The sequence below is a fragment of the Pseudophryne corroboree genome, chromosome 5 (assembly GCF_028390025.1).
Source record: "Pseudophryne corroboree isolate aPseCor3 chromosome 5, aPseCor3.hap2, whole genome shotgun sequence".
NCBI lineage: Eukaryota > Metazoa > Chordata > Amphibia > Anura > Myobatrachidae > Pseudophryne > Pseudophryne corroboree.
Window position 1 is genome coordinate 635,867,259 of NC_086448.1, and position 10,283 is coordinate 635,877,541.

A 10,283-nucleotide genomic window follows, 5' to 3' on the forward strand; every position below is an offset into this window, starting at 1 on the left:
TATTTTATATTTCTTTTTTACACAATTACACACAACACTACGCATTAGCATACATAGCGCTCGGCTCAAATCTACAAAATTGTTATTCGCCTAAGATCCAGGTATATATGATTGGTTGATTTTATCCCAGTTGACATTTAACAATTACCCAACTTTCATCCAGGCAGATGCTAGACAATAGTACATGTATATTTAATATAATCCATCATATCAACAAATGTAAAAGCCACTTCTTTTATGCCTGCCCAGGACATGCAAAAGACCTTTGATAGGGCCTCGTGGCCTTCTCATAATTCAGACATTACCTTATGGCTTTAGAGATACATTTTTGCAACCAATCTGTGCTATGCAACAGCCCTTCTACAACAGGTCTCACTAACTGTCAGACATCCAGGCCCTTACATTTACCTAAAGCTATTCTTTATGGGTGCCCCCTCTCCCCACTGATATTCACCTGGTTCATCAAACCCCTGAGTAATAGAATCAGATCCAGTACTACCATGTCAGGAATCACATGAGCAAATCACACAGATTGACCTTTTCACCCATGTCCTTTCCTCATCTTATATAAGAGATTGTCTGACCATATCTCCATACAAGGTTACTAACCACAAATCAGAGACCTTCTACCTACAGTACCAGGACATTTCTGAGACCTGAATCTATGTGCATGCAATGTAAACGTATGCAGTAGCAAAAATACTGTATCCCTGTATTGCATCGGACATTGACATATCTGCAATTCAGAATTAGGCACTTAATGTGCTGAAGAGCCCTTACTTGTTCCAAACCCTGCTAGTTGCAGTGCTCATACAGATAGTCCAAGGGGCATGTAACCAATTTATATGGGATTGGAAAAACCTGCCTAAAAGAAAACAAAAAAAAACTGGGGTTCCATGTGTTCTGCAGATATTACAATGCTATGTCAGTAGGATTACGTACTAAGCCACTAACAAAATGATAGGCTGGCTTGTGTAATGAGTTGGTTGGTTAAAACTGGCTTTAATTCATTTTTGGCTTAAATAGACTAACATTAATTTACAATGGTCCGTACATTCATCACTGCTTACACCTACAGTATGTGGGCCCATCCCTTCTTTCCTCCGGGGCATAGTATTCTCAGGGTGGAAAACATCTAACGCACTTCCATTATCTAAAAGTAGTATTGGCCCCATTATCATTTGAAGAGTTACAGGTACAACTATAGATCTTATCAATACCTCTAAAGTCATCATTTTGTTGTTTGAACCTCACTTAAAGCACCGTTAAGGAGATCACATGTGCTTATAACACAAACTGCAGAGGATCAGTCTGCCTAATATTATTACATACTGTAATTCTGGTCCCAAAAATACCAGATCAAGAAACTCGTGAGTTGGCCTGGCAGCATGTATAGGATTGCTCCTTGGGCCTGGGACAAGATTCGTACTACAGTCTCCAAAAGCTCAATCGCTTCACCATAAAAGAGAACTCTTGTAAAATTCTGACTATATAGGAAGAGCGGCTCAGTTCAGCCTGTGTAACGTGCTGCCCTCTTTTGTGCTCAGTGTAGCACTAATATGGTAATGCAGCGTCACGCCTCCTGCTTATAGTAGTGATCAGAGGACACAGTATTGGATCATCTGCGACATGGTCAGCCAGTTGCAAGACCCATGGGGTTCGTGCAAGCCGATTGCCACATGTCCTACCAAGAGGCCAGGAAGTCTCTGTCATCCAATGGAGATCCTGCCCTTGGCACTCACCCATAATGGTGGTGACACTCCTAAGGTTTAGGAAACGGAGGCCGTGGCCACCCACCCCCTGCCCCCAAACAGCAGCGGACTGTTAATCAATGACAGTCTAATGTTGTGTCGTACTGTATCCTATATCATAGACTGAACATCGGTACTTTGCGGCATGTGCTGCACAAGCATCGGGACATGAATCATGCCCATTAGGCGCTTCTGCAATACGATAAAATCATTTCTAAGATCACCCCAAATCCTAATGCTGGGTACTCACTAGCAGATAAATGCTGTGATATGACAGGGATTATCTGACACCAATTTCTAGCTTGGTGTGTACTTTCTTTAGATCTCTTTAACGAGGTTGGGGACGAGATATTGTGAGCTCAGAGCAAAACCTCTCGATCTGACCGCAGCAGGAGCGTTTGAAGCCGCTTATCGGCTAATGCTCTTGCATATACACAATCCAATTATCTGGACGGTCACACAATTATCAGTGGAATTGCATAGTGTTTATCCGACTTAGGGCCTAATTCAGACCTGATCGCTGGGCAGCGATTTTTGCTGTCCTGCAGTCAGGTAGTCGCCGCCTACAGGGGGAGGATTTTTTGTGTGTTCTGGTGTGCGATCGCATGTGCTGGAGAACTGCACAAACAGCAGTTTGTGCAGTCTCTGCACAGCTCAGGACTTACTCACCCGCTGTGATGATCGGGGCTGGAGCTGACGTCATGAATCCTCCCACAAAACCCCGGGTCCCTCCTGCATTTTTCCGGACACTCCCTAGAAACAGTCAGTTGCCACCCATAAACGCCCTTTTCCTGTCAATCTTCTTGCGTTTGCTGACCGGCGCTCCCCATCGCTGCGGACCGTTGCACCTGCGCATTGCGGTGCATGCGCAGTTCAGACCTGATCGCCCACTGTGCAAAAACGCACAACAGTGATCGGGTCTGAATTACTCCCTTAACCCCAACTAAATTGCTTTTATATCTGTAAAAACAAATTGTCAAATCTGCAGATAAATTCATGATGCATATATGCTGTGCTGCAAAGCATTAGCCGTACGTAGTTTATTTAAAAGGGAATACATAACTAGTCTGCCAAACAATAGATACTCCTATCACACTACACTGTCACCTGGCACCTTATCTTACCAACATCACCAGTTATCTGCCAACTAGCCCCCACAAGCCTCCTCCCATCCCCCATTCCATCTTGTTTATGCAGACGATAATCCACACACACAAAACGTTGCTCATCCTTTTTTACATCTATTGAATTGTTCTCATAAAATTATACTTTTTATACAGTTTTACTTGGGTGTTCACTGTTTTGTCTCCTATGTAGTTTATTTTATACAACTGTAATCACCTGAAAATGTCTGTATGCATGTTATCGTGTATTGTATTCCTTATTGATCTCCATTTTGGAATACTTAGAGATTTGTGGAAGAAACTACACAACATTCCCCACAATTCCCCTGAAATGTTCCGGTTTCATTATTTGCTTTGCAGTGACCGTAAGAGGAAGCAGTGGGTGATTATGGCTATGTGCATAGCAATCTCACCGAGCAGCAGCTGATGTTTCAATAATAATTTCAGCATGAAATGCGAAACTTACAGTGTGTGCAGAAACAGCCCCAGTTCTTAAGTAAATACTGTTCCTGTCCCATTATAACTGAGTAGGACTCGCATACTGTATACAGGTTGAGTATCCCATATCCAAATATTCCGAAATACGGAATTTTTTGAGCGAAATAGTGAAAACTTTGTTTTCTGATGGCTCAATGTACACAAACTTTGTTTAATACACAAAGCTATTAAAAATATTGTATTAAATGACCTTCAGGCTGTGTGTATAAGGTGTATATGAAACATAAATGCATTCTGTGCTTAGACTTGGGTCCCATCACCATGATATCTCATTATGGTATGCAATTATTCCAAAATACGGAAAAATCCCATATCCAAAATTCCTCTGGTCCCAAGTATTTTGGATAAGGGATACTCAACCTGTATTACTGAAAACCACTAAAATAAGATCTGAGCCAGGACACCCAGTTACAGTATGTGCACTTGGGGCGGGATGCGGTTGTCTTCAATGTATCAGCCCCCTTCTATACATCATGGGGGTCCGATAATACACAAATGCTTCTTTTCGGGATATCCTCCTCCCAATAATGCAGATTGGAGGTTACATCAAAACAAGATGAACATTGGTGTCATTTTATGAATTTTAAATAAATATGTTTTGGAACTTATTGTTTATTCTATAAAGTATGTATAATAATGCCAATTGCTAGCACTAATACAAACAAAGTAGGGAATCAATATTCGATCCCTCGGGTGCCAATTTCACTATTGCCATACGTGTTTTATAGGGATATTGGTTTTTCTGACTCTCACTAAGTTTCCCCCCCCCCCCCCATAATTTTACTTCTAAAATTACTTTTCAGAGATAAAAACCCAGGTTGGCTCTTTTTCCCCTCTTTAGTTGCTTTGTTCCAGTGTACGTTTATATTATACTAATACTGAGGTATTTTTACTTTCGTTTTCTTTTAAGACACAGCAAGTGAGGAAAAGAAGAGACTAGAAGAGAAGCAAAGAGCTGCCCGTAAGAATCGTTCGAAGTCTGATGAGGACTGGAATACGAGGTTTGTAGTCAATCAGTGTTTGTGTATGTATCTGTTCTTTCAGTACCAGAGTACAGTATTTTCTCAAAATTGGTGTGAGTTTCTACTTACCTCTTTCTGGTCAATTAGCATGCATAAGGTGCCCTCCTTCACTCCTTATCTCCATGCAGCACTTTCTGTATCAACATTTTACACTTTCATTAGTATCCGCTGAATTACCCAGCACCCCCTTCTGAATTCAAGTCTGTGGTGACATGTGGAGGTTCACCCCACAAACATCTAGACATTGGGGGTATCCAATTACCTCAGGTAATTTACTGCTGCTAACTGTATTCCCGGGGGCTATCCAATAAACCCCGATAACCTGGCGCAAGCCACGGCTTATCAGGGATTTTGCTTAACCTGCCTCAGGTAGGCAAAACAAAATCCTCAAAAGCAGCTCCATCTTTGTGTATAAACTGGGCTGCAGGAGCGAATACACACAGGATACGCTGAAGCTGTGTGTGTCCATGAGAAAATGTATTTTTTTTTATAGGCGATCTAATTGGCTAGCCTGTAAAAAAACAAAACAAAAAAAAAAACGGGAACATTTGCAAAGAACGGACGCTTTTCACACCCAGGGGCAGATGTATTAACCTGGAGAAGGCATAAGGAAGTAATAAACCAGTGATAAATGTACCAGCCAATGAGCACCTAACTGTTAATTTACATATTGGAGATGGTTGGCTGGTGGGTTTATCACCTTGGATTTATCACTGGTTTATCACTTCCTTATGCCTTCTCCAGGTTAATACATCAGCCCCCAGTGTTTTATCATGCCTAATTGGATACCCCCGTCATCTTCCACGTGGCCTATCATTGGGGCAGATGTATTAACCTGGAGAAGGCATAAGGAAATGATAACCAGTGATAAGTGCAAGGTGATAAACGCACCATACAATCCGCTTCAATATGTAAATTAACAGTTAGGAGCCGATTGGCTGCTGCGTTATCACCTTGCATTTATCACTGGTTTATCACTTCCTTATGCTGTCTCCAGGCTTAATACATCTGCCCCATTGTTCCCACGGTGAGGTGACTTCAGACTTCTGCCAACTCCAGAAGAGCAACCTCTCTTCTCCTGTGCACACCAGGCCTACAGAGATATTATACAAGCACTGATCTTGACCAAAGAAGTGAAAGTCAAATTTTTCTTTCATTCTGCAGTAATCTAACCTCTATAGTTACCCTTCTCCCTACACTGCTCAAAGCACTCTCAAAATGCAGAGTAAAGTGGTATCATTCCATTTGGCCAAGAAAGTGGAATCCAAACTCAATGACACTTGTATTCTTCCTGACAACACTTGACCCACTTTGCCCAGGGTTCCTGTAGATTCACAACATTGTACAAGATGCACAGCATTTTGGACATTTGGAAGTACTACATGGTTGCCTTTACCGAGACCTGATTCCTCAAATAAGAGAAAATTACTAAAACAAAATTTTCTCAAATAATAATTGACTCCTTCATCCTGACATGGACACGACCCACACATTTAACATCTGTATCAAGTCTCTATGAATGTACAGGCCATAACCCATGTGCAACAGTATTTCAGGGATTTTTATTCCTTTATATTCTGAATGCCCAATTGTGATCACTTCTCCAGTCTGTATGGGCTTTAAGTGCCTCAATGTGTTTTTTAAGCAGGAAAAATAAAGACTGATCTTCTCAGGTCTGTCATTCAGTCACTGCACGGTCACTGTGTTTATTTATACTGTAACACCCCACAGTTTGGAAGGGTCACTTTTAGTTTTTCCCACTTCCAGAAGCTACATTACGGTTAGCAGTATGATGAGGCTGGCTCACTATCAGGGTGTTATCACGAGCAGGTGTCGCCTCTGTACAGACCATGTCGCCCAACTGCATAGTCATCTCAGTCTGAGACCATGAATATGAGTTTTAGTCCTATTCAACAGCTCTTGTAATCAAGTCCCAATCCACCACCCAAGAGAAGATCCAGGCTTCACAGATTAGGAATGGGTCCCTTATGCGCCCTCACATCCCCTTGGTTTGACAGATTATGCACATAATCTGTTTCACTTCAGCAGAACAAACATTGTTCCACTAGTGTCCTCTACAAAGGGAGCTTAGCCCATATCGCTTCCACTTCATCTGTCCCAGAAAGCTTGCGATTCTCGACCTGGTGATTGAATGCCTTTTACCTGACCAAGGGTCACGTTGCATGCTTGGAAACTAATCCGGACCACTGGCCAGGACAGTTAGGAGCTGGTTGGTTGGCACTTTATCAAGTTGCAATGTTTCACTCTCCAAGTCTTGATAAATCTGAGAATTAGGGCTCAATTCAATTAGCTGCAAGTCCCCTCACAACGCGAGTAAGTGGGGCTATATACACAAAAATTGGTGAGTCTGGATAAGATTTGGGGGTAAGTTCAGCTGCCGTTGCTGGTGTTTCCACGCCATTGAAACGGCAATTCTTCCCTCTTCACAGCTAATTGAATTAAGCCCATAGCCGACATGTTACTTACCCAGCCAAAATTAATTAAAATTGCATATGCCCTCATATTAGCTATTGTCACCTTTATCTTGTGTTTTTTGTGTACATTGGTTATCAGGAATGCACTAGTCCCACTATGGACAAGTCATTTGGAGTGACTACATTACAGTAGGATCTGTTCACTTTGGAATACCTGTGCCCACATTGTGATTCATCTGTCTGGTATGGCCATAATACAGTGGGAACAATAACCAATATGTAGCCAGCATTATTGTGTTGTGACAATAAAAACCTAATGTAATAGTGAAGTAAAAATGAAGTAGTTTTGATTAAGGCTGGCTGTGGTGATCTCTTGGTACAGAATAGAGGCAACTACAAGATTTCAGAGTTGCATGAGAGTCTGCTTTGCATACAAATCTAGTAACTGGTCATGCATTGGAGCTGTGTATACACAACTTGCAGCAACATAGGATAAGGGTTCCATGGACATGAAGATGGAATTGTGTGGGCTACCAGGAGCTGAGCAAAGGCTGATCGTGATGACGTGCGGGTAGATGAGTGGTGCGGCTACATATTCTGATCAACTCTGAGATTCTCATTCTTTTCTGAGTCTTTGGGTGCACGTCTGAGTCAGTCAGTCAGTTGCAGGATATCTAAGCCCCGTCTGCTAGCGTAACACCACTGTGCACACTGCTGCTCTGTTAAGTAGGACATATATGTGTTTATATTAGGATATATATTAAGAGAAACTGTATCAGATATTTCTTATTCAGTACATTGCGGTTTATGGTGTTCTTTTCACAGGTGGTTTCATCAAGGCCCTAATCCACACAACAATGCAAATGACTGGCTTTACACTGGAAATTACTGGGACAGAAACTACACAAACCTACCCGACATCTACTGAGCATGGCTGGCAGCCTAGAGGTCTTTTCAGCTGTATTAAATGTAGGTTTGTGTGTTCTGATACCTCATGCATATTGCACCTTTTCAGCCCCTTAGCACTTAATGTAAGAGATCCTACTGGAGTAGTTGTCTTTGGTGTAAAAGAGAATACAGCAATAAATTGGTGCAATCTTCTAAACTACCATAAACATCAGTAGGAAGTTAGCGGTGGACTGGCACTGAAAGCACATCACTTCATGTCTGGTATATGAGATCTTATGGAAAACCAATACATTCTCATAATAAATACCACTTTCTTAAACTTAAAAAAAAAAAAGAAAAAGAAAAGATGTTTGTTGCATAAACATGTTTGGGGGCTTCTTCCATGTAATTCGGATGGCCTTGGGTGTTGGGGGCGGGGGGGTTTGGAAGTCATGAACGCAATGAGAAACAGTATTTTGATAACAAGCTCAATAAGATTCACTCTGTTACTGCACAGCGACCATTATGGTTGTGGATTTCCTGAGCCCAGGGAAAGAATGTAATCCCAATATTACAAATGTTACATTTATTAATAGAGGACTTTATTGTATATTTAGGACATCATTTCCATGTCAGTGCTTATAGTGTGTACATTTTGTATTTTGACTGTGAATTGTACTCAGAAATAAAGTAATGTCAGGTATAAATTCACCTATTTTATGTTTGTCTTGAGAATTTCCATCTGTGTAGTAAGTCTTGTATAAAAATACAGAAGAAATAGGCAACAAAAATTTTGATTGGATTGGAACAAGAAATTTGTACATATGCAGGAAATGTTCTTTTACTTCTCACCTTCCACTGTCGCCAGTGTTGTAGAAAGGCGCCAACGCGATCGTATGAATAACGCGATCGTATCAACTACAGCTTGTCGGAAATTAAGGCGAAATGTGCCGACTGCTTTTTTATAAGTACTTGTAGGTACTGTAGTGTATGGCATTAAGAGAAATACGGTCAAGAAAGGTGCTCTAATCTGTATTATATTCTGTCAGACTCAGCTGTACGCAGAAAAAAAACATTCCAAAAGGCCACTTATTTCTTAAGTTTTATGCAAGCAAAGATTCATGTAAATCCGAGAACTAATAGGAGAAACAGTCTATAGAACAAGCGATTCTCTTTTCTTGAATTGCAAGTAAACAAATGCACATATAGAGCAAAGACCATCTAAATGCAAACAGGAGTAGATCTGGACCAGCTGATACGGATTACACTTTTCGAGAATTTTTCTTTATCAGGCTCCTATAGTTATAATATAATGGGAACAGCTCAAATTTAATGTATGCAATTACTAGTTAGTCTACTGTTAAAGAGCGCAGTTAGTCATTCACTGATTACTCCACAAATTCCATATAGACAATACGATACAGTTCATAAATATATCATGGAATAAAACATTCATACAATCATCAATATATTATATATATATATATAAATAAAAAAAGCCTTCATAATTCTCTTTAAAGCACAAAGATATTCAACGTTCCACCTGTAATATTCCACGAGAGCCCATATCACCAACTGCGCTCTTTTGTAGGTAATTAGAGAATATATGGATGATGAGTTTACCTGAGGACTTACAACCTGCAATAGAGGTGTATGCTATGGATTGTTGCAGATGTACACATACCTACATACAGCACCAATACAGACGGGCAGAGCAGTGCATGCTATAAATGGTCTTTACAAGACTTGAAAAAGAGAAGCTATGCAATAGCAGATTATTTATTTTATACCTGCCCTATGCTTGTACTGTATTGGCCACTTTTTGCCAACTTGTTGTATCTAAATAGAAGGCTTTGTATATAAACTGCAGCAGAATAAAACATAATACATTTTCTCTGGTCAATACATATACATAATGTATTCCACCTTTATGGCATGTACATTTGTACACATATCTACAGTATATATACACCCATTTGTCTCCTTTACTATGTGGGGTGCCTGTTCTAGAAAGATTTGTATGGCAACTGGCAAGAAGCTTGGTGGGATTAGCAATCCTAAAAGTCAGTTTATACCACTGTTTGTATGGAAAATCACAGAAAAGTAATATAAATTGAATAAAGAGTGCTGCTAAATAAAAGTATTCAAATAAAGTTTGGAAAGTATGATGTTTTGTTTGTTTTCTTCTTCCTTTACTAGAAAAATATTCAATGAGAATGGTCTTCTGTACATAAATCACTACCAATTATTTATCAAACATTGGAGTTCCAAAATGTAAATACGGTAGTGAATATAAATCTAATACTTTCCATCTACAAAGGGGAGGAGAGTGCTTTCCCACACCCCTCCTGCTCCAGGACGTGCTCTGGCAAATCAGCAGAGCAAGGGAAGGAGAGATTGCCTTCCCGCTCTCTCGTCTCTTCCAGGATGTGCTCTAGTCAATCAGCAGAGGACAGTGTGGAGAGAGTTCTTTCATGCTCTTCCCTTTGCTCCAGGATGTGTTCAGGCTATTCAGCAAAGTAAGGGGAGGGAGAGAGTGCTTTCCTGCTCTCCCCTCTGCTGCAA

General features: G+C 40.7%; 1 protein-coding gene across 2 annotated transcripts in view; it reads left to right on the top strand.

The window, feature by feature from the left end:
* OSBPL1A (oxysterol binding protein like 1A) overlaps positions 1-9,883 on the top strand; it is a 537,997-nt gene extending 528,114 nt beyond the window's left edge. For both annotated transcript variants that reach the window (XM_063923609.1, XM_063923608.1), the window contains 2 exons: positions 4,284-4,374; positions 7,656-9,883. In XM_063923609.1, the coding sequence (XP_063779679.1) occupies positions 4,284-4,374; positions 7,656-7,758 (194 nt within the window). In that variant the 3' untranslated portion in view covers positions 7,759-9,883. The remainder of the gene's footprint in view (positions 1-4,283; positions 4,375-7,655) is intronic.
* The last annotated feature ends 400 nt before the right edge of the window (positions 9,884-10,283 follow it).